This window comes from Salvelinus fontinalis, chromosome 38, assembly GCF_029448725.1.
Source record: "Salvelinus fontinalis isolate EN_2023a chromosome 38, ASM2944872v1, whole genome shotgun sequence".
Lineage (NCBI taxonomy): Eukaryota > Metazoa > Chordata > Actinopteri > Salmoniformes > Salmonidae > Salvelinus > Salvelinus fontinalis.
In genome coordinates, this window is record NC_074702.1 from 2701819 (window position 1) to 2725915 (window position 24097).

General features: G+C 55.7%; 1 protein-coding gene across 2 annotated transcripts in view; it reads left to right on the plus strand.

Moving 5' to 3' along the window:
• The window catches only part of ice1 (KIAA0947-like (H. sapiens)), a 53884-nt gene that overhangs the window by 24033 nt on the left and 5754 nt on the right, over window positions 1-24097 (plus strand). For both annotated transcript variants that reach the window (XM_055904935.1, XM_055904936.1), the window contains exons 14-19: window positions 14423-14488; window positions 14597-18690; window positions 20349-20517; window positions 22005-22165; window positions 22338-22528; window positions 23980-24080. In XM_055904935.1, coding sequence (XP_055760910.1) covers window positions 14423-14488; window positions 14597-18690; window positions 20349-20517; window positions 22005-22165; window positions 22338-22528; window positions 23980-24080 — 4782 coding nt within the window. The remainder of the gene's footprint in view (window positions 1-14422; window positions 14489-14596; window positions 18691-20348; window positions 20518-22004; window positions 22166-22337; window positions 22529-23979; window positions 24081-24097) is intronic.

Consider the following 24097-nt stretch of genomic DNA (forward strand, 5'->3'; position numbering starts at 1 on the left):
GTGTTGATACGGTGGGGTGTAGTACCTACAGTCGTCACGGTGGGGTGTAGTACCTACAGTCATCACGGTGTTGATACGGTGGGGTGTAGTACCTACAGTCGTCACGGTGGGGTGTAGTACCTACAGTCGTCACGGCGGGGTGTAGTACCTACAGTCGTCACGGCGGGGTGTAGTACCTACAGTCGTCACGGCGGGGTGTAGTACCTACAGTCGTCACGGCGGGGTGTAGTACCTACAGTCGTCACGGCGGGGTGTAGTACCTACAGTCGTCACGGCGGGGTGTAGTACCTACAGTCGTCACGGCGGGGTGTAGTACCTACAGTCGTCACGGCGGGGTGTAGTACCTACAGTCGTCACGGCGGGGTGTAGTACCTACAGTCGTCACGGCGGGGTGTAGTACCTACAGTCGTCACGGCGGGGTGTAGTACCTACAGTCGTCACGGAGGGGTGTAGTACCTACAGTCGTCACGGCGGGGTGTAGTACCTACAGTCGTCACGGAGGGGTGTAGTACCTACAGTCGTCACGGAGGGGTGTAGTACCTACAGTCGTCACGGAGGGGTGTAGTACCTACAGTCGTCACGGTGTTGATACGGTGGGGTGTAGTACCTACCGTCATCACGGAGGGGTGTAGTACCTACAGTCGTCACGGTGGGGTGTAGTACCTACAGTCGTCACGGCGGGTGTAGTACCTACAGTCGTCACGGCGGGGTGTAGTACCTACAGTCGTCACGGCGGGTGTAGTACCTACAGTCGTCACGGCGGGTGTAGTACCTACAGTCGTCACGGCGGGTGTAGTACCTACAGTCGTCACGGAGGGGTGTAGTACCTACAGTCGTCACGGAGGGGTGTAGTACCTACAGTCGTCCCGGTGTTGCGTAGTACCTACAGTCGTCCCGGTGTTGCGTAGTACCTACAGTCGTCACGGTGTTGCGTAGTACCTACAGTCGTCACGGTGTTGATCTGGTGGGGTGTAGTACCTACAGTCGTCACGGCGGGGTGTGGTACCTACAGTCGTCACGGAGGGGTGTGGTACCTACAGTCGTCACGGAGGGGTGTGGTACCTACAGTCGTCACGGAGGGGTGTGGTACCTACAGTCGTCACGGAGGGGTGTGGTACCTACAGTCGTCACGGAGGGGTGTGGTACCTACAGTCGTCACGGAGGGGTGTGGTACCTACAGTCGTCACGGAGGGGTGTGGTACCTACAGTCGTCACGGAGGGGTGTGGTACCTACAGTCGTCACGGCGGGGTGTGGTACCTACAGTCGTCACGGCGGGGTGTGGTACCTACAGTCGTCACGGCGGGGTGTGGTACCTACAGTCGTCACGGCGGGGTGTGGTACCTACAGTCGTCACGGCGGGGTGTGGTACCTACAGTCGTCACGGCGGGGTGTGGTACCTACAGTCGTCACGGCGGGGTGTGGTACCTACAGTCGTCACGGCGGGGTGTGGTACCTACAGTCGTCACGGCGGGGTGTGGTACCTACAGTCGTCACGGCGGGGTGTGGTACCTACAGTCGTCACGGCGGGGTGTGGTACCTACAGTCGTCACGGTGTTGAAAGGGCGGGGTGTGGTACCTACAGTCGTCACGGTGTTGAAAGGGCGGGGTGTGGTACCTACAGTCGTCACGGCGGGGTGTAGTACCTACAGTCGTCACGACGGGGTGTAGTACCTACAGTCGTCACGGTGTTGATACGGTGGGGTGTAGTACCTACAGTCATCACGGAGGGGTGTGGTACCTACAGTCGTCACGGCGGGGTGTAGTACCTACAGTCGTCACGACGGGGTGTAGTACCTACAGTCGTCACGGTGTTGATACGGTGGGTGTAGTACCTACAGTCGTCACGGTGGGGTGTAGTACCTACAGTCTTCACGGCGGGGTGTAGTACCTACAGTCGTCACGACGGGGTGTAGTACCTACAGTCGTCACGGCGGGGTGTAGTACCTACAGTCGTCACGGCGGGGTGTAGTACCTACAGTCGTCACGGCGGGGTGTAGTACCTACAGTCGTCACGGCGGGGTGTAGTACCTACAGTCGTCACGGCGGGGTGTAGTACCTACAGTCGTCACTGTGTTGATACGGTGGGGTGTAGTACCTACAGTCGTCACGGAGGGGTGTGGTACCTACAGTCGTCACGGCGGGGTGTGGTACCTACAGTCGTCACGGGGGGGTGTGGTACCTACAGTCGTCACGGTGGGGGTGTGGTACCTACAGTCGTCACGGTGTTGAAAGGGCGGGGTGTGGTACCTACAGTCGTCACGGTGTTGAAAGGGCGGGGTGTAGTACCTACAGTCGTCACGGTGTTGATACGGTGGGGTGTAGTACCTACAGTCATCACGGTGGGGTGTAGTACCTACAGTCGTCACGGTGGGGTGTAGTACCTACAGTCTTCACGGCGGGGTGTAGTACCTACAGTCGTCACGACGGGGTGTAGTACCTACAGTCGTCACGGTGTTGATACGGTGGGGTGTAGTACCTACAGTCGTCACGGTGGGGTTTAGTACCTACAGTCGTCACGGTGGGGTGTAGTACCTACAGTCTTCACGGCGGGGTGTAGTACCTACAGTCGTCACGACGGGGTGTAGTACCTACAGTCGTCACGGTGGGGTGTAGTACCTACAGTCGTCACGGCGGGGTGTAGTACCTACAGTCGTCACGGTGGGGTGTAGTACCTACAGTCGTCACGGCGGGGTGTAGTACCTACAGTCGTCACTGTGTTGATACGGTGGGGTGTAGTACCTACAGTCGTCACGGCGGGGTGTAGTACCTACAGTCGTCACGGAGGGGTGTAGTACCTACAGTCGTCACGGCGGGGTGTAGTACCTACAGTCGTCACGGCGGGGTGTAGTACCTACAGTCGTCACGGCGGGGTGTAGTACCTACAGTCGTCACGGCGGGGTGTAGTACCTACAGTCGTCACGGAGGGGTGTAGTACCTACAGTCGTCACGGAGGGGTGTAGTACCTACAGTCGTCACGGAGGGGTGTAGTACCTACAGTCGTCACGGTGTTGATACGGTGGGGTGTAGTACCTACCGTCATCACGGAGGGGTGTAGTACCTACAGTCGTCACGGTGGGGTGTAGTACCTACAGTCGTCACGGCGGGTGTAGTACCTACAGTCGTCACGGCGGGGTGTAGTACCTACAGTCGTCACGGCGGGTGTAGTACCTACAGTCGTCACGGCGGGTGTAGTACCTACAGTCGTCACGGCGGGTGTAGTACCTACAGTCGTCACGGAGGGGTGTAGTACCTACAGTCGTCACGGAGGGGTGTAGTACCTACAGTCGTCCCGGTGTTGCGTAGTACCTACAGTCGTCCCGGTGTTGCGTAGTACCTACAGTCGTCACGGTGTTGCGTAGTACCTACAGTCGTCACGGTGTTGATCTGGTGGGGTGTAGTACCTACAGTCGTCACGGCGGGGTGTGGTACCTACAGTCGTCACGGAGGGGTGTGGTACCTACAGTCGTCACGGAGGGGTGTGGTACCTACAGTCGTCACGGAGGGGTGTGGTACCTACAGTCGTCACGGAGGGGTGTGGTACCTACAGTCGTCACGGAGGGGTGTGGTACCTACAGTCGTCACGGAGGGGTGTGGTACCTACAGTCGTCACGGAGGGGTGTGGTACCTACAGTCGTCACGGAGGGGTGTGGTACCTACAGTCGTCACGGCGGGGTGTGGTACCTACAGTCGTCACGGCGGGGTGTGGTACCTACAGTCGTCACGGCGGGGTGTGGTACCTACAGTCGTCACGGCGGGGTGTGGTACCTACAGTCGTCACGGCGGGGTGTGGTACCTACAGTCGTCACGGCGGGGTGTGGTACCTACAGTCGTCACGGCGGGGTGTGGTACCTACAGTCGTCACGGCGGGGTGTGGTACCTACAGTCGTCACGGCGGGGTGTGGTACCTACAGTCGTCACGGCGGGGTGTGGTACCTACAGTCGTCACGGCGGGGTGTGGTACCTACAGTCGTCACGGTGTTGAAAGGGCGGGGTGTGGTACCTACAGTCGTCACGGTGTTGAAAGGGCGGGGTGTGGTACCTACAGTCGTCACGGCGGGGTGTAGTACCTACAGTCGTCACGACGGGGTGTAGTACCTACAGTCGTCACGGTGTTGATACGGTGGGGTGTAGTACCTACAGTCATCACGGAGGGGTGTGGTACCTACAGTCGTCACGGCGGGGTGTAGTACCTACAGTCGTCACGACGGGGTGTAGTACCTACAGTCGTCACGGTGTTGATACGGTGGGTGTAGTACCTACAGTCGTCACGGTGGGGTGTAGTACCTACAGTCTTCACGGCGGGGTGTAGTACCTACAGTCGTCACGACGGGGTGTAGTACCTACAGTCGTCACGGCGGGGTGTAGTACCTACAGTCGTCACGGCGGGGTGTAGTACCTACAGTCGTCACGGCGGGGTGTAGTACCTACAGTCGTCACGGCGGGGTGTAGTACCTACAGTCGTCACGGCGGGGTGTAGTACCTACAGTCGTCACTGTGTTGATACGGTGGGGTGTAGTACCTACAGTCGTCACGGAGGGGTGTGGTACCTACAGTCGTCACGGCGGGGTGTGGTACCTACAGTCGTCACGGGGGGGTGTGGTACCTACAGTCGTCACGGTGGGGGTGTGGTACCTACAGTCGTCACGGTGTTGAAAGGGCGGGGTGTGGTACCTACAGTCGTCACGGTGTTGAAAGGGCGGGGTGTAGTACCTACAGTCGTCACGGTGTTGATACGGTGGGGTGTAGTACCTACAGTCATCACGGTGGGGTGTAGTACCTACAGTCGTCACGGTGGGGTGTAGTACCTACAGTCTTCACGGCGGGGTGTAGTACCTACAGTCGTCACGACGGGGTGTAGTACCTACAGTCGTCACGGTGTTGATACGGTGGGGTGTAGTACCTACAGTCGTCACGGTGGGGTTTAGTACCTACAGTCGTCACGGTGGGGTGTAGTACCTACAGTCTTCACGGCGGGGTGTAGTACCTACAGTCGTCACGACGGGGTGTAGTACCTACAGTCGTCACGGTGGGGTGTAGTACCTACAGTCGTCACGGCGGGGTGTAGTACCTACAGTCGTCACGGTGGGGTGTAGTACCTACAGTCGTCACGGCGGGGTGTAGTACCTACAGTCGTCACTGTGTTGATACGGTGGGGTGTAGTACCTACAGTCGTCACGGCGGGGTGTAGTACCTACAGTCGTCACGGAGGGGTGTAGTACCTACAGTCGTCACGGCGGGGTGTAGTACCTACAGTCGTCACGGCGGGGTGTAGTACCTACAGTCGTCACGGCGGGGTGTAGTACCTACAGTCGTCACGGCGGGGTGTAGTACCTACAGTCGTCACGGCGGGGTGTGGTACCTACAGTCGTCACGGTGGGGGTGTGGTACCTACAGTCGTCACGGTGGGGGTGTGGTACCTACAGTCGTCACGGTGTTGAAAGGGCGGGGTGTAGTACCTACAGTCGTCACGGCGGGGTGTAGTACCTACAGTCGTCACAGTGTTGATACGGTGGGGTGTAGTACCTACAGTCATCACGGTGGGGTGTAGTACCTACAGTCGTCACGGCGGGGTGTAGTACCTACAGTCGTCACGGTGTTGATACGGTGGGGTGTAGTACCTACAGTCATCACGGTGGGGTGTAGTACCTACAGTCATCACGGTGGGGTGTAGTACCTACAGTCGTCACGACGGGGTGTAGTACCTACAGTCGTCACGGTGGGGTGTAGTACCTACAGTCGTCACGGTGGGGTGTAGTACCTACAGTCGTCACGGTGGGGTGTAGTACCTACAGTCGTCACGGCGGGGTGTAGTACCTACAGTCGTCACGGTGGGGTGTAGTACCTACAGTCGTCACGGCGGGGTGTAGTACCTACAGTCGTCACGGCGGGGTGTAGTACCTACAGTCGTCACGGCGGGGTGTAGTACCTACAGTCGTCACTGTGTTGATACGGTGGGGTGCAGTACCTACAGTCGTCACGGAGGGGTGCAGTACCTACAGTCGTCACGGCGGGGTGTAGTACCTACAGTCGTCACTGTGTTGATACGGTGGGGTGCAGTACCTACAGTCGTCACGGCGGGGTGTAGTACCTACAGTCGTCACGGCGGGGTGTAGTACCTACAGTCGTCACGGCGGGGTGTAGTACCTACAGTCGTCACGGCGGGGTGTAGTACCTACAGTCGTCACGGCGGGGTGTAGTACCTACAGTCGTCACGGCGGGGTGTAGTACCTACAGTCGTCACGGTGGGGTGTAGTACCTACAGTCGTCACGGAGGGGTGCAGTACCTACAGTCGTCACGGCGGGGTGTAGTACCTACAGTCGTCACGGCGGGGTGTAGTACCTACAGTCGTCACGGCGGGGTGTAGTACCTACAGTCGTCACGGCGGGGTGTAGTACCTACAGTCGTCACGGCGGGGTGTAGTACCTACAGTCGTCACGGCGGGGTGTAGTACCTACAGTCGTCACGGCGGGGTGTAGTACCTACAGTCGTCACGGCGGGGTGTAGTACCTACAGTCGTCACGGCGGGGTGTAGTACCTACAGTCGTCACGGCGGGGTGTAGTACCTACAGTCGTCACGGCGGGGTGTAGTACCTACAGTCGTCACGGCGGGGTGTAGTACCTACAGTCGTCACGGCGGGGTGTAGTACCTACAGTCGTCACGGCGGGGTGTAGTACCTACAGTCGTCACTGTGTTGATACGGTGGGGTGTAGTACCTACAGTCGTCACGGAGGGGTGTGGTACCTACAGTCGTCACGGCGGGGTGTGGTACCTACAGTCGTCACGGGGGGGTGTGGTACCTACAGTCGTCACGGTGGGGGTGTGGTACCTACAGTCGTCACGGTGTTGAAAGGGCGGGGTGTGGTACCTACAGTCGTCACGGTGTTGAAAGGGCGGGGTGTAGTACCTACAGTCGTCACGGTGTTGATACGGTGGGGTGTAGTACCTACAGTCATCACGGTGGGGTGTAGTACCTACAGTCGTCACGGTGGGGTGTAGTACCTACAGTCTTCACGGCGGGGTGTAGTACCTACAGTCGTCACGACGGGGTGTAGTACCTACAGTCGTCACGGTGTTGATACGGTGGGGTGTAGTACCTACAGTCATCACGGTGGGGTGTAGTACCTACAGTCGTCACGGTGGGGTGTAGTACCTACAGTCTTCACGGCGGGGTGTAGTACCTACAGTCGTCACGACGGGGTGTAGTACCTACAGTCGTCACGGTGGGGTGTAGTACCTACAGTCGTCACGGCGGGGTGTAGTACCTACAGTCGTCACGGTGGGGTGTAGTACCTACAGTCGTCACGGCGGGGTGTAGTACCTACAGTCGTCACTGTGTTGATACGGTGGGGTGTAGTACCTACAGTCGTCACGGAGGGGTGTAGTACCTACAGTCGTCACGGAGGGGTGTAGTACCTACAGTCGTCACGGAGGGGTGTAGTACCTACAGTCGTCACGGCGGGGTGTAGTACCTACAGTCGTCACGGCGGGGTGTAGTACCTACAGTCGTCACGGCGGGGTGTAGTACCTACAGTCGTCACGGCGGGGTGTGGTACCTACAGTCGTCACGGCGGGGTGTGGTACCTACAGTCGTCACGGTGGGGGTGTGGTACCTACAGTCGTCACGGTGGGGGTGTGGTACCTACAGTCGTCACGGTGTTGAAAGGGCGGGGTGTAGTACCTACAGTCGTCACGGCGGGGTGTAGTACCTACAGTCGTCACAGTGTTGATACGGTGTGGTGTAGTACCTACAGTCATCACGGTGGGGTGTAGTACCTACAGTCGTCACGGCGGGGTGTAGTACCTACAGTCGTCACGGTGTTGATACGGTGGGGTGTAGTACCTACAGTCATCACGGTGGGGTGTAGTACCTACAGTCGTCACGACGGGGTGTAGTACCTACAGTCGTCACGGTGGGGTGTAGTACCTACAGTCGTCACGGTGGGGTGTAGTACCTACAGTCGTCACGGTGGGGTGTAGTACCTACAGTCGTCACGGCGGGGTGTAGTACCTACAGTCGTCACGGCGGGGTGTAGTACCTACAGTCGTCACGGCGGGGTGTAGTACCTACAGTCGTCACGGCGGGGTGTAGTACCTACAGTCGTCACGGCGGGGTGTAGTACCTACAGTCGTCACGGCGGGGTGTAGTACCTACAGTCGTCACGGCGGGGTGTAGTACCTACAGTCGTCACGGCGGGGTGTAGTACCTACAGTCGTCACGGCGGGGTGTAGTACCTACAGTCGTCACGGCGTGGTGTAGTACCTACAGTCGTCACGGCGGGGTGTAGTACCTACAGTCGTCACGGCGGGGTGTAGTACCTACAGTCGTCACGGCGGGGTGTAGTACCTACAGTCGTCACGGAGGGGTGTAGTACCTACAGTCGTCACGGAGGGGTGTAGTACCTACAGTCGTCACGGAGGGGTGTAGTACCTACAGTCGTCACGGCGGGGTGTAGTACCTACAGTCGTCACGGAGGGGTGTAGTACCTACAGTCGTCACGGAGGGGTGTAGTACCTACAGTCGTCACGGAGGGGTGTAGTACCTACAGTCGTCACGGAGGGGTGTAGTACCTACAGTCGTCACGGAGGGGTGTAGTACCTACAGTCGTCACGGAGGGGTGTAGTACCTACAGTCGTCCCGGTGTTGCGTAGTACCTACAGTCGTCACGGTGTTGCGTAGTACCTACAGTCGTCACGGTGTTGATCTGGTGGGGTGTGGTACCTACAGTCGTCACGGCGGGGTGTGGTACCTACAGTCGTCACGGAGGGGTGTGGTACCTACAGTCGTCACGGAGGGGTGTGGTACCTACAGTCGTCACGGAGGGGTGTGGTACCTACAGTCGTCACGGAGGGGTGGGGTACCTACAGTCGTCACGGAGGGGTGGGGTACCTACAGTCGTCACGGAGGGGTGGGGTACCTACAGTCGTCACGGAGGGGTGTGGTACCTACAGTCGTCACGGAGGGGTGTGGTACCTACAGTCGTCACGGAGGGGTGTGGTACCTACAGTCGTCACGGAGGGGTGTGGTACCTACAGTCGTCACGGAGGGGTGTGGTACCTACAGTCGTCACGGAGGGGTGTGGTACCTACAGTCGTCACGGCGGGGTGTGGTACCTACAGTCGTCACGGCGGGGTGTGGTACCTACAGTCGTCACGGCGGGGTGTGGTACCTACAGTCGTCACGGCGGGGTGTGGTACCTACAGTCGTCACGGCGGGGTGTGGTACCTACAGTCGTCACGGCGGGGTGTGGTACCTACAGTCGTCACGGCGGGGTGTGGTACCTACAGTCGTCACGGCGGGGTGTGGTACCTACAGTCGTCACGGCGGGGTGTGGTACCTACAGTCGTCACGGCGGGGTGTGGTACCTACAGTCGTCACGGCGGGGTGTGGTACCTACAGTCGTCACGGCGGGGTGTGGTACCTACAGTCGTCACGGCGGGGTGTGGTACCTACAGTCGTCACGGCGGGGTGTGGTACCTACAGTCGTCACGGCGGGGTGTGGTACCTACAGTCGTCACGGCGGGGTGTGGTACCTACAGTCGTCACGGCGGGGTGTGGTACCTACAGTCGTCACGGCGGGGTGTGGTACCTACAGTCGTCACGGCGGGGTGTGGTACCTACAGTCGTCACGGCGGGGTGTGGTACCTACAGTCGTCACGGCGGGGTGTGGTACCTACAGTCGTCACGGCGGGGTGTGGTACCTACAGTCGTCACGGCGGGGTGTGGTACCTACAGTCGTCACGGCGGGGTGTGGTACCTACAGTCGTCACGGCGGGGTGTGGTACCTACAGTCGTCACGGCGGGGTGTGGTACCTACAGTCGTCACGGCGGGGTGTGGTACCTACAGTCGTCACGGCGGGGTGTGGTACCTACAGTCGTCACGGCGGGGTGTGGTACCTACAGTCGTCACGGCGGGGTGTGGTACCTACAGTCGTCACGGCGGGGTGTGGTACCTACAGTCGTCACGGCGGGGTGTGGTACCTACAGTCGTCACGGCGGGGTGTGGTACCTACAGTCGTCACGGCGGGGTGTGGTACCTACAGTCGTCACGGCGGGGTGTGGTACCTACAGTCGTCACGGCGGGGTGTGGTACCTACAGTCGTCACGGCGGGGTGTGGTACCTACAGTCGTCACGGCGGGGTGTGGTACCTACAGTCGTCACGGCGGGGTGTGGTACCTACAGTCGTCACGGCGGGGTGTGGTACCTACAGTCGTCACGGCGGGGTGTGGTACCTACAGTCGTCACGGCGGGGTGTGGTACCTACAGTCGTCACGGCGGGGTGTGGTACCTACAGTCGTCACGGCGGGGTGTGGTACCTACAGTCGTCACGGCGGGGTGTGGTACCTACAGTCGTCACGGCGGGGTGTGGTACCTACAGTCGTCACGGCGGGGTGTGGTACCTACAGTCGTCACGGCGGGGTGTGGTACCTACAGTCGTCACGGCGGGGTGTGGTACCTACAGTCGTCACGGCGGGGTGTGGTACCTACAGTCGTCACGGCGGGGTGTGGTACCTACAGTCGTCACGGCGGGGTGTGGTACCTACTGTCGTCACGGCGGGGTGTGGTACCTACTGTCGTCACGGCGGGGTGTGGTACCTACTGTCGTCACGGCGGGGTGTGGTACCTACTGTCGTCACGGCGGGGTGTGGTACCTACAGTCGTCACGGCGGGGTGTGGTACCTACAGTCGTCACGGCGGGGTGTGGTACCTACAGTCGTCACGGTGGGGGTGTGGTACCTACAGTCGTCACGGTGTTGAAAGGGCGGGGTGTAGTACCTACAGTCGTCACGGTGTTGAAAGGGCGGGGTGTAGTACCTACAGTCGTCACGGCGGGGTGTAGTACCTACATTCGTCACGGCGGGGTGTAGTACCTACAGTCGTCACGGTGTTGATACGGTGGGGTGTAGTACCTACAGTCATCACGGTGGGGTGTAGTACCTACAGTCGTCACGGCGGGGTGTAGTACATACAGTCGTCACGGCGGGGTGTAGTACCTACAGTCGTCACGGCGGGGTGTAGTACCTACAGTCGTCACGGCGGGGTGTGGTACCTACAGTCGTCACGGTGGGGGTGTGGTACCTACAGTCGTCACGGTGGGGGTGTGGTACCTACAGTCGTCACGGTGGGGGTGTGGTACCTACAGTCGTCACGGTGTTGAAAGGGCGGGGTGTAGTACCTACAGTCGTCACGGCGGGGTGTAGTACCTACAGTCGTCACAGTGTTGATACGGTGGGGTGTAGTACCTACAGTCATCACGGTGGGGTGTAGTACCTACAGTCGTCACGGCGGGGTGTAGTACCTACAGTCGTCACGGTGTTGATACGGTGGGGTGTAGTACCTACAGTCGTCACGGTGGGGTGTAGTACCTACAGTCGTCACGACGGGGTGTAGTACCTACAGTCGTCACGGCGGGGTGTAGTACCTACAGTCGTCACGGCGGGGTGTAGTACCTACAGTCGTCACGGCGGGGTGTAGTACCTACAGTCGTCACGGTGGGGTGTAGTACCTACAGTCGTCACGGTGGGGTGTAGTACCTACAGTCGTCACGGCGGGGTGTAGTACCTACAGTCGTCACGGCGGGGTGTAGTACCTACAGTCGTCACGGCGGGGTGTAGTACCTACAGTCGTCACGGCGGGGTGTAGTACCTACAGTCGTCACGGCGGGGTGTAGTACCTACAGTCGTCACGGCGGGGTGTAGTACCTACAGTCGTCACGGCGGGGTGTAGTACCTACAGTCGTCACGGCGGGGTGTAGTACCTACAGTCGTCACGGCGGGGTGTAGTACCTACAGTCGTCACGGCGGGGTGTAGTACCTACAGTCGTCACGGCGGGGTGTAGTACCTACAGTCGTCACGGCGGGGTGTAGTACCTACAGTCGTCACGGCGGGGTGTAGTACCTACAGTCGTCACGGCGGGGTGTAGTACCTACAGTCGTCACGGCGGGGTGTAGAACCTACAGTCGTCACAGTGTTGATACGGTGGGGTGTAGTACCTACAGTCATCACGGCGGGGTGTAGTACCTACAGTCGTCACGGCGGGGTGTAGTACCTACAGTCGTCACGGCGGGGTGTAGTACCTACAGTCGTCACGGCGGGGTGTAGTACCTACAGTCGTCACGGCGGGGTGTAGTACCTACAGTCGTCACGGCGGGGTGTAGTACCTACAGTCGTCACGGCGGGGTGTAGTACCTACAGTCGTCACGGTGTTGATACGGTGGGGTGTAGTACCTACAGTCATCACGGTGGGGTGTAGTACCTACAGTCGTCACGGTGGGGTGTAGTACCTACAGTCTTCACGGCGGGGTGTAGTACCTACAGTCGTCACGACGGGGTGTAGTACCTACAGTCGTCACGGCAGGGTGTAGTACCTACAGTCGTCACGGCGGGGTGTAGTACCTACAGTCGTCACGGTGGGGTGTAGTACCTACAGTCGTCACGGCGGGGTGTAGTACCTACAGTCGTCACTGTGTTGATACGGTGGGGTGTAGTACCTACAGTCGTCACGGAGGGGTGCAGTACCTACAGTCGTCACGGAGGGGTGTGGTACCTACAGTCGTCACGGAGGGGTGTAGTACCTACAGTCGTCACGGCGGGGTGTAGTACCTACAGTCGTCACGGCGGGGTGTAGTACCTACAGTCGTCACGGCGGGGTGTGGTACCTACAGTCGTCACGGCGGGGTGTGGTACCTACAGTCGTCACGGTGGGGGTGTGGTACCTACAGTCGTCACGGTGGGGGTGTGGTACCTACAGTCGTCACGGTGTTGAAAGGGCGGGGTGTAGTACCTACAGTCGTCACGGCGGGGTGTAGTACCTACAGTCGTCACAGTGTTGATACGGTGGGGTGTAGTACCTACAGTCATCACGGTGGGGTGTAGTACCTACAGTCGTCACGGCGGGGTGTAGTACCTACAGTCGTCACGGTGTTGATACGGTGGGGTGTAGTACCTACAGTCATCACGGTGGGGTGTAGTACCTACAGTCGTCACGACGGGGTGTAGTACCTACAGTCGTCACGGTGGGGTGTAGTACCTACAGTCGTCACGGTGGGGTGTAGTACCTACAGTCGTCACGGTGGGGTGTAGTACCTACAGTCGTCACGGTGGGGTGTAGTACCTACAGTCGTCACGGCGGGGTGTAGTACCTACAGTCGTCACGGTGGGGTGTAGTACCTACAGTCGTCACGGCGGGGTGTAGTACCTACAGTCGTCACGGTGGGGTGTAGTACCTACAGTCGTCACGGCGGGGTGTAGTACCTACAGTCGTCACGGCGGGGTGTAGTACCTACAGTCGTCACGGCGGGGTGTAGTACCTACAGTCGTCACGGCGGGGTGTAGTACCTACAGTCGTCACGGCGGGGTGTAGTACCTACAGTCGTCACTGTGTTGATACGGTGGGGTGCAGTACCTACAGTCGTCACGGAGGGGTGCAGTACCTACAGTCGTCACGGCGGGGTGTAGTACCTACAGTCGTCACGGCGGGGTGTAGTACCTACAGTCGTCACGGCGGGGTGTAGTACCTACAGTCGTCACGGCGGGGTGTAGTACCTACAGTCGTCACGGCGGGGTGTAGTACCTACAGTCGTCACGGCGGGGTGTAGTACCTACAGTCGTCACGGCGGGGTGTAGTACCTACAGTCGTCACGGCGGGGTGTAGTACCTACAGTCGTCACGGCGGGGTGTAGTACCTACAGTCGTCACGGCGGGGTGTAGTACCTACAGTCGTCACGGCGGGGTGTAGTACCTACAGTCGTCACTGCGGGGTGTAGTACCTACAGTCGTCACGGCGGGGTGTAGTACCTACAGTCGTCACGGCGGGGTGTAGTACCTACAGTCGTCACGGCGGGGTGTAGTACCTACAGTCGTCACGGCGGGGTGTAGTACCTACAGTCGTCACGGCGGGGTGTAGTACCTACAGTCGTCACGGCGGGGTGTAGTACCTACAGTCGTCACGGCGGGGTGTAGTACCTACAGTCGTCACGGCGGGGTGTAGTACCTACAGTCGTCACGGCGGGGTGTAGTACCTACAGTCGTCACGGCGGGGTGTAGTACCTACAGTCGTCACGGCGGGGTGTAGTACCTACAGTCGTCACGGCGGGGTGTAGTACCTACAGTCGTCACGGCGGGGTGTAGTACCTACAGTCGTCACGGCGGGGTGTAGTACCTACAGTCGTCACGGCGGGGTGTAGTACCTACAGTCGTCACGGTGTTGATACGGCGGGGTGTAGTACCTACAGTCGTCACGGTGTTGATACGGCGGGGTGTAGTACCTACAGTCGTCACGGCGGGGTGTAGTACCTACAGTCGTCACGGCGGGGTGTAGTACCTACAGTCGTCACGGCGGGGTGTAGTACCTACAGTCGTCACGGTGTTGTATAGTAACTACAGTCGTCATGGTGTTGATACGGTGGTGTGTTTTACAGAGAAGATCCAGAGGCTGCTGGAGGATCTGTGGGTGTGTGTAGCTCCTCCCTCATCACACCTCCCTGGTATGTATTCAGGACGCATTGTAATGATGTCATATGATTTAATGGACCTCCCCTTGTTACAACAGACCAGAACATCATTATATCTCTGTATCTCTCTCTCACTCACAGCCAGGAGGAAACAGCAGTTCAAGGAGCACCTACAGGACAGCAGCACAGTTGAACCCCACAGACCTGACGGTGACCCGCCAGGCCACGGACCCAGCAGGAACGGTGACCCGCCAGGCCACGGACCCAGCAGAAACGGTGACCCGCCAGGCCACGGACCCAGCAGGAACAGTGACCCGCCAGGCCACGGACCCAGCAGGAACAGTGACCCGCCAGGCCACGGACCCAGCAGGAACGGTGACCCGCCAGGCCACGGACCCAGCAGAAACAGTGACCCGCTAGGCCACGGACCCAGCAGGAACAGTGACCCCCCAGGCCACGGACCCAGCAGGAACAGTGACCCGCCAGGCCACGGACCCGGCAGGAACAGTGACCCGGCAGGCCACGGACCCGGCAGGAACAGTGACCCGGCAGGCCACGGACCCGGCAGGAACAGTGACCCGGCAGGCCACGGACCCGGCAGGAACAGTGACCCGGCAGGCCACGGACCCGGCAGGAACAGTGACCCGGCAGGCCACGGACCCAGCAGGAACAGTGACCCGGCAGGCCACGGACCCAGCAGGAACAGTGACCCGCTAGGCCACGGACCCAGCAGGAACAGTGACCCGCCAGGCCACGGACCCAGCAGAAACAGTGACCCGGCAGGCCAGGGACCCAGCAGAAACAGTGACCCGGCAGGCCACGGACCCAGCAGGAACAGTGACCCGGCAGGCCACGGACCCAGCAGGAACAATAACCCGGCAGGCCAGGGACCCAGCAGGAACAGTGACCCGCCAGGCCACGGACCCAGCAGAAACAGTGACCCGCCAGGCCATAAACATAGTAGATCAGTCGAGGAGATCCTGGACTGGTTCAAGCCGCTGCCCCCTGTCCTCTCCCCCTTACCCTGCTCCTCAGCTCAGGAGAGTTTGGATGAGGTCTTGGAGTCAGGAGCTGGAGAGACCAGATCTCCTCTAGAGAACAGAAACCACCCTGTCTACGCTACAGGACCAGCCAATCAGACAGCAGGACAGCAACCTGGACCAGCCAATCAGATGGCCCTTGTGTTGGCAGGACAACAACCTGCAGACTCCTCAGTGGAACTACCATCAGACAGAATTCATTCTACTCCGAGAGAAAGCCCTGATCTGGCCACAGGGACCTCGGGAGAGAAAGAGAGGAACCGTGTGGCTGTCTGTGAACAGGAAGACATGCAGGTCGAAGCAGCTGCTGAAACCATCCGGTCCCCATCAGGAGAGGCTCAAACCTCCTCTAGTGATCTACCTTCCTTTACCAAAGCCACGGAGGGTCTCCCAAACTCAGTCGAGCCTCCAGGCAACCTCTCTGTCCATCCTGGGAGCGTTCAGACCTCACTCCCCCAGACACAAGGAGGACGAGTGCAGGACTCCTCACCGGACGTGACAGAGATGGAGGTTGAGACGAACCCGTGTTATAAGGGCTGTGTCTCGCAGGGTCAGAGTATCAACCGTGGGGACTCAGAGAAAATAGAGAGCGTTAGAGATCGGTCAGGAGACGCCAGCGTGTCTCAAACTCCCACCACTAAACAGCTGGATCCCAGTCCTCTGGTTGAGTGTTCTGCTGAGACAGTGACGGGTCCAGATCAACTGACTGAATGGGCTCCTAACACTCAATGTAACACAAGTGATCAGAAACGAGCTCCTCAAGCATGTCCCCATAAACAAGACAAGTTGTTTACAGGCCAGGAATCAGATAAAGACGATGAAGGGGGTTTCTCTTGGAAACAGGTTGGGGATGTACTGGTCTCTTCAATTCATCCTACGGAAGGACTGGTCTCCCCCAGTCATCCTACAGAAGGACTGGTCTCCCCCAGTCATCCTACAGAAGGACTGGTCTCCCCTAGTCATCCTACAGAAGGACTGGCCTCCCCCAGTCATCCTACAGAAGGAAAGGCTTCCCCCAGTCATCCTACAGAAGGACTGGCCTCCCCCAGTCATCCTACAGAAGGACTGGCCTCCCCCAGTCAGCCTACAGAAGGACTGGCCTCCCCCAGTCATCCTACGGAAAGACTGACCTCCCCCAGTCATCCTACGGAAGGACTGACCTCCCCCAGTCATCCTACGGAAGGACTGGCCTCCCCCAGTCATCCTACAGAAAGACTGGCCTCCCCCAGTCATCCTACAGAAGGACTGGTCTCCCCCAGTCATCCTACAGAAGGACTGGTCTCCCCCAGTCATCCTACAGAAGGACTGGCCTCCCCCAGTCATCCTACAGAAGGACTGGCCTCCCCCAGTCATCCTACAGAAGGACTGGCCTCCCCCAGTCATCCTACAGAAGGACTGGCCTCCCCCAGTCATCCTACAGAAGGACTGGCCTCCCCCAGTCATCCTACAGAAGGACTGGCCTCCCCCAGTCATCCTACAGAAGGACTGGCCTCCCCCAGTCATCCTACAGAAGGACTGGTCTCACCCAGTCATCCTACAGAAGGACTGGTCTCACCCAGTCATCCTACGGTGCATTCCTCTGGGGCAGAGGAATCATCATTTGAACAGAAGTCTCTGGCACCTCTGCTAAAATCTGGTGTCCACATCTCTCCTGCCAGTTTAATGATCTCTGTAAAGAACTCTGAACTCCATGACGACATCCAGGCAACGAAACACAACGCTCAGAGTAGCAGAAACCATACAGTATGCAAGAGGTTACATAGTACCATGTGTCTTTCCCCTGTGGTGAACGTGAAGCTCCTGAGATCTGGTACACAACCGAAGAGGATGAATGGAAAGAAAGATGCTGAAGACCCAGGGTCTGACGTGAGGAGTCCACCGTCTCCTACAGACTTACAGAGTGACGAGCCTTTGAACAACGGGATGCTGAAAGATTGTGATCGCCCAGTCCATGTTCTACAACACCAGGATATGAAAGCTGAGCGTAAGCATCCTACAACCACCGACTGCATCTCTGAGTCAAGCTCTGAGTCCCAGCTGACAGATGAAGGGTCTGAGAAACTAGGTGGAAACGCCCAGACTGAGATGATCAGTACTAGAAGTAGGCGTGTCAGGAAGAGTCTTGTTAGATCAAACACAGTCCAAACCAGCTCAGTGAAAGATGGCGTGGCTCCCAGGGACGGCCAGCAAACGGCCACCGTTTCATGTAAAGTTATTATTGAAAGACTCAGCCCTGACATGAGGGAAGAGATCAGGCCAGTAGCCTTGCCTGTGGGCCACTCCCCAGAACCCACAGGGAAAGTTCCTATTGCGAAGGTTCGCTTTGAAATGGGTCCTCCACTACCTCCTCTTCTGATGCCTCTCACTGTAACTCCTCCGAGACCGGTAAAACCTGGCAATCCAAGACAGGGGATTGGTAAACTGTCCTTTCCCTCACCAATGGAAGGACCTCTTTCCCCTGTGGGGTCTCAAACAGCACCTGATGGTCAGATGTTGAGCTCCCCGTCTCGAACCACCCCTTCCTCACCACTACAGTTTGGTTCAGCCACTCCTAAACACGCTGTACCTGTTCCAGGGAGACTTCCTGCCTTCAGCCCCTCCTCTTCCTCCACTAGTCCCGCCCAGGAGAACTCCATGAGGATTCTAGACAGCAGGTATCCAGAACTGTCTGCCCGTGCCAGGACTCTCAGTATCCTCCGAGGAAACCTCTGTATGTCTGCCGCTGAGACGAGGACAACACCCTGCAGCTCTGTCAGTCAGATATCTGGCTTCAAAACCATCAACTCCTCGTCCACGGCTTTCACCAAAACAGAGCAAAGAGGGAAGCGAAGTGGAGTCAACATGCTTCTACCAAAGAGTGCCAAAAGACTAAGGCTGGATAACTGCTCCCCGGGCCCTGCTGGAGTGACGGCCGGCCCTGCTACTAAGGAGATATCTTCCATGACATCAGCCAGTCCGGACCGACTACTCAGGACACCTCAACATGGGAGTTCTTCACAGCCTACAGAGAAGGAGAAACTGGTTGGGAAACCAGCAGGCGAAGCCTCCGTATCCCAGGCCTTAGAGAAGATAGCAGCCCAGTGTTTTGACCTGTTGCCTGTCATCAAGAGTCACCTGTTTGTTGGGAATCTGTCTAGGAAGCCTGTATTACGGGATGAGGAGAAGGCGGTCCTCTCTGAGTTCTCAAACAATCAGGTTAGTCACGTACAGCTTTGCCTCGGCTACATAGCATATTTACCTTAGGATCTTTTAAAGGTATGCTTCTGGATTTTGGCAATGAGACCCTTTATTTACATCCCCAGAGTAGTTTGAACGTAGTTGCTAACTAGCTCTAGCACAATTGCTAACTAGCGTTAGCACAATGACTAGAAGTCTATGGTATCTGCTAGCAGAGATCCTAAAGTATCCTTTTAACCTTTCTAGGACACACGTTCCGCTGAAAAGGCAGCGCGGGAAATTCAAAAATATTTTGGGGAAATATGTAACTTTCACACATTAACAAGTCCAATACAGCAAATGACGGATAAACATCTTGTTAATCTACCCATCGTGTCTGATTTAAAAAAATAAAATAAAAAATGTTTTACAGCGAAAACACAAGATCACCGCCCAGTCAAAAAAACACAGCCATTTTCCCAGCCAGAGAGGAGTCACAAAAAGCAGAAATAGAGATAAAATGAATCGCTAACCTTTGATGATCTTCATCAGATGACACTCATAGGACATCATGTTACACAATACACGTATGTTTTGTTCGATAATGTGCATATTTATATCCACAAACCTCAGTTTACATTGGCGCCATGTTCAGAAATGCCTCCAAAATATCCAGAGAAATTGCAGAGAGCCACATCTAATAACAGACATACTCATCATAAACTTTGCTGAAAGATACATGTTTTACATAGAATTAAAGATACACTTGTTCTTAATGCAACCGCTGTGTCAGATTTCAAAAAAACTTTACGTAAAAAGCACACCATGCAATAATCTGAGACTGCGCTCAGATTTAACAACATTTCTCCGCCATGTTGGAGGCAACAGAAATACGAAATTACATCATAAATATTCCCTTACCTTTGATCATCTTCATCAGAATGCACTCCCAGGAATCCTAGTTCCACAATAAATTGTTGTTTTGTTCGATAATATCCATTATTTATGTCCAAGTAGCTACTTTTGTTAGGACGTTTAGTACACATTTCCAAACGCTCGCACAGATCCAGGCGAACTTCGGATGAAAACTTCCAAAAAGTTATATTACAGGTCGAATAAACTTGTCAAACTAAGTAGAGAATCAATCTTTAGGATGTTGTTATCATAAGTATTCAATAACGTTCCAACCGGAGAATTCCTTTGTGTCTCTAGAAGTATTGGAACGCAAGTCGGTATCATGTGGAATGCGCACTCTGGCAGACCACTGACTCAAACAGCTCCCATCTGGCTCAACATCACAGTAGAGGCTTCATTCAACGTTCTACAGACTGTTGACATCTAGTGGAATGAGTAGGAAGTGCAAACAGATCCATATCCCACTGGGATTTCAATAGGCAATGAGTTGAAAATCGACCAGCCTCAGAATTCTCACTTCCTGTTTGGATTTCTTCTCAGGTTTTTGCCTGCCATATGAGTTCTGTTATACTCACAGACATCATTCAAACAGTTTTAGAAACTTCAAAGTGTTTTATATCCAATAATAATAATAATATGCATATATTAGCATCTGGGACAGAGTAGGAGGCAGTTCACTCTGGGCACGCTATTCATCCAAAGTGAAAATGCTGCCCCCTATCCCTAAAAAGTTAATTTGTAGACGTAAACACCTCTTACATGGTTGTCCTGTGACTTGTCAGCCTCTGGCAGATGATCTGATGTCGGTGATGCTGACGAAGCTGAAGACTGAGAGGACTGAGCTGCCTGGGCCTCACCTCCAGGCTCTGGTTAGAGTCTACACTGCTCTGTGCCGACAGAGGAGGGACTGGGACAGAGCACATATCCTGGCCTACAGCATCCTTAGAGAAGGTAACACATCCTGGGTTACGGTGTCCTTAGAGAAGGTAACACATCCTGGCCTACAGCGTCCTTAGAGAAGGTAACACATCCTGGCCTACAGCGTCCTTAGAGAAGGTAACACATCCTGGCCTACAGCGTACTTAGAGAAGGTAACACATCCTGGCCTACAGCGTCCTTAGAGAAGGTAACACATCCTGACCTACGGTGTCCTTAGAGAAGGTAACACATCCTGGCCTACGGCGTCCTTAGAGAAGGTAACACATCCTGGGTTACGGCGTCCTTAGAGAAGGTAACACATCCTGGCCTACAGCGTCCTTAGAGAAGGTAACACATCCTGGGTTAAGACGTCCTTAGAGAAGGTAACACATCCTGGCCTACAGCGTCCTTAGAGAAGGTAACACATCCTGGCCTACGGTGTCCTTAGAGAAGGTAACACATCCTGGCCTACAGCGTCCTTAGAGAAGGTAACACATCCTGGCCTACGGTGTCCTTAGAGAAGGTAACACATCCTGGCCTACGGTGTCCTTAGAGAAGGTAACACATCCTGGCCTACAGCGTCCTTAGAGAAGGTAACACATCCTGGCCTACGGTGTCCTTAGAGAAGGTAACACATCCTGGCCTACAGCGTACTTAGAGAAGGTAACACATCCTGGCCTACAGCATCCTTAGAGAAGGTAACACATCCTGGCCTACGGTGTCCTTAGAGAAGGTAACACATCCTGGCCTACAGCGTACTTAGAGAAGGTAACACATCCTGGCCTACAGCATCCTTAGAGAAGGTAACACATCCTGACCTACGGTGTCCTTAGAGAAGGTAACACATCCTGACCTACGGTCCTCCCGGGTGGCGCAGTTGTCTAAGGCACTGCATCGCAGTGCTAGCTGTGCCACCAGAGATTCTGGGTTCGAGCCCAGGCTCTGTCGCAGCCGGCCGCGACCGGGAGGTCCATGGGGCGGCGCACAATTGTCCCAGCTTCGTCCGGGTTAGGGGAGGGTTTGGCCGGCAGGGATATCCTTGTCTCATCGCGCACTAGCGACTCCTGTGGCGGGCCGGGCACAGTGCACGCTGACCAGGTGCACGGTGTTTCCTCCGACACATTGGTGCGGCTGGCTTCCGGGTTGGATGCGCGCTGTGTTAGGAAGCAGTGCGGCTTGGTTGGCTTGTGTTTCGGAGGACGCATGGCTCTCGACCTTCGCCTCTCCCGAGTCCGTACGGAAGTTGCAGTGATGAGACAAGACTGACCCTACTACCAATTGGATACCACGAAATTGGGGAGAAAAAAGGGGTTACATTTTTTTATTTTTTTATAAACACATCCTGGCCTACGGTGTCCTTAGAGAAGGTAACATGGCTTCATTGAATAGCTTGAGTTGACTGACGTTTACAGCTGCTTACAGCCCGAGTTGACTGACGTGACTCCACAGCCCGAGTCGACTGACGTGACTCCACAGCCCGAGTTGACTTTGTTTCTGTTCTTGTCCCCCCCCCCCCCCAGATTTGCCCGAGTCAGCCAAGCTGGTTCTGTTCATGGTGACCACGTGGCCCAATGTGTTCTCCTGCAGGACTGTAGTGTGCCAGGCCATCCACACGGTCACCAAGGTCAAAGCTCAAGGAGAGGTGCTCCACTGCCTAACTGCTTACCTGGGATGGGAGAAGGTATGGCATCTCTATACGCTTGGCCTGTGGTCATGAACAGGTTATGGATCTATTGGTCTCCACCTTTTGATCAATTAACAGAGGGAAGAGTTGTCAGTATTCTGTCACTGAGAAGGCCATTTCCTGTTTGTGTATTGTGAGTTTTGACTTCCTGCCATGTCTGTGTCCCCAGAGTCCTCCTAGTGACGTTGATCAGTTGGTGTCCCGTACGTTGACGTCCGTCAGAGATGCAGCTGAGATGACCTTCCAGAAACACCCGCGACAGGGAGAGGACCTGAACCCTGTTGCCTGGCAACACATCTTCGCCCTGGAGCTGCTCTGCTCTCAAACACACTGGCAGTGGACCCATGACAACCTACTGAGGTAGAAAGCAGGCCTGCTATTGGTTGTTGTTGACTGCCACAGCTGGACTGAAATTCACCGGCTAACAAAACAATGAAGACGAAACCAGACGCATACATTTAGTAAACTCTTTAATGTCATTATGACCATCCAGATAAATATTAATCTAGCTAGACAGCATATGGGGGGGGGGGGGGGGAACCTAAAAATGATTTTGTGAACCGTTGAAGATGGTTAGATAATTTATGTAGCCAACTCAGGCAGTTAGCTCCATTTGACTTAGACTGCAGATGTCACTTTTTAGGTGACCTCACCAAATTCACATAGAAATGTGAGTTATAGATCTGTCGTTCTCATTGAAAGCCAGTCTAAGAAGAGGTAGATCTGTTCTATGTCACGATTTCTATGCTTCCGGGCTTAAGTAAAATTTTTGCGTCTTTTTACTTTCGGTTTTGTACACCAGCTGTAAACAGTTATGGAAAATATGGTTCTAGAAAAGAAACAGCGATTTAGATGGTACAATGATTCTCTACACTGTACAGGCTTTATTTGGTCACAAAAACAATCAAACTTAGAATTTTAGCAACCAGAAAATGGCGGAGAGATTTCTGCATAGTACATCTTTAACATAGGCTTCGATTAGCATGGCTAGCGATTAGCATGGCTAGCACACTGCAGTGGACATGGAGACAACATGACAGACTGTAGACAGTAGATACAGTATGATGGGTAGTGCAGTGGATATAGAGACATGACAGACTGTAGACAGTAGATACAGTATGATGGGTAGTGCAGTGAATAGAGACATGACAGACTGTAGACAGTAGATACAGTATGATGGGTAGTGCAGTGGATATAGAGACAACATGACAGACTGTAGACAGTAGATACAGTATGATGGGTAGTGCAGTGGATATAGAGACATGACAGACTGTAGACAGTAGATACAGTATGATGGGTAGTGCAGTGAATAGAGACATGACAGACTGTAGACAGTAGATACAGTATGATGGGTAGTGCAGTGGATATAGAGACATGACAGACTGTAGACAGTAGATACAGTATGATGGGTAGTGCAGTGAATAGAGACATGACAGACTGTAGACAGTAGATACAGTATGATGGGTAGTGCAGTGGATATAGAGACAACATGACAGACTGTAGACAGTAGATACAGTATGATGGGTAGTGCAGTGGATATAGAGACATGACAGACTGTAGACAGTAGATACAGTATGATGGGTAGTGCAGTGAATAGAGACATGACAGACTGTAGACAGTAGATACAGTATGATGGGTAGTGCAGTGGATATAGAGACATGACAGACTGTAGACAGTAGATACAGTATGATGGGTAGTGCAGTGGATATAGAGACAACATGACAGACTGTAGACAGTAGATACAGTATGATGGGTAGTGCAGTGGATATAGAGACATCATGACAGCCTGTTCTGTGTCTTCCTGTCTATAGTAAAGAGCTGTGGCCGGTAATGAACTCCTGGGTGACCCAGCCCAGATCCAGACAAACTCCCATCCAGGATGTCACTGTGGCTGCAGTCCTCAGACTCATAGGTGGGTGGACTTTGTTC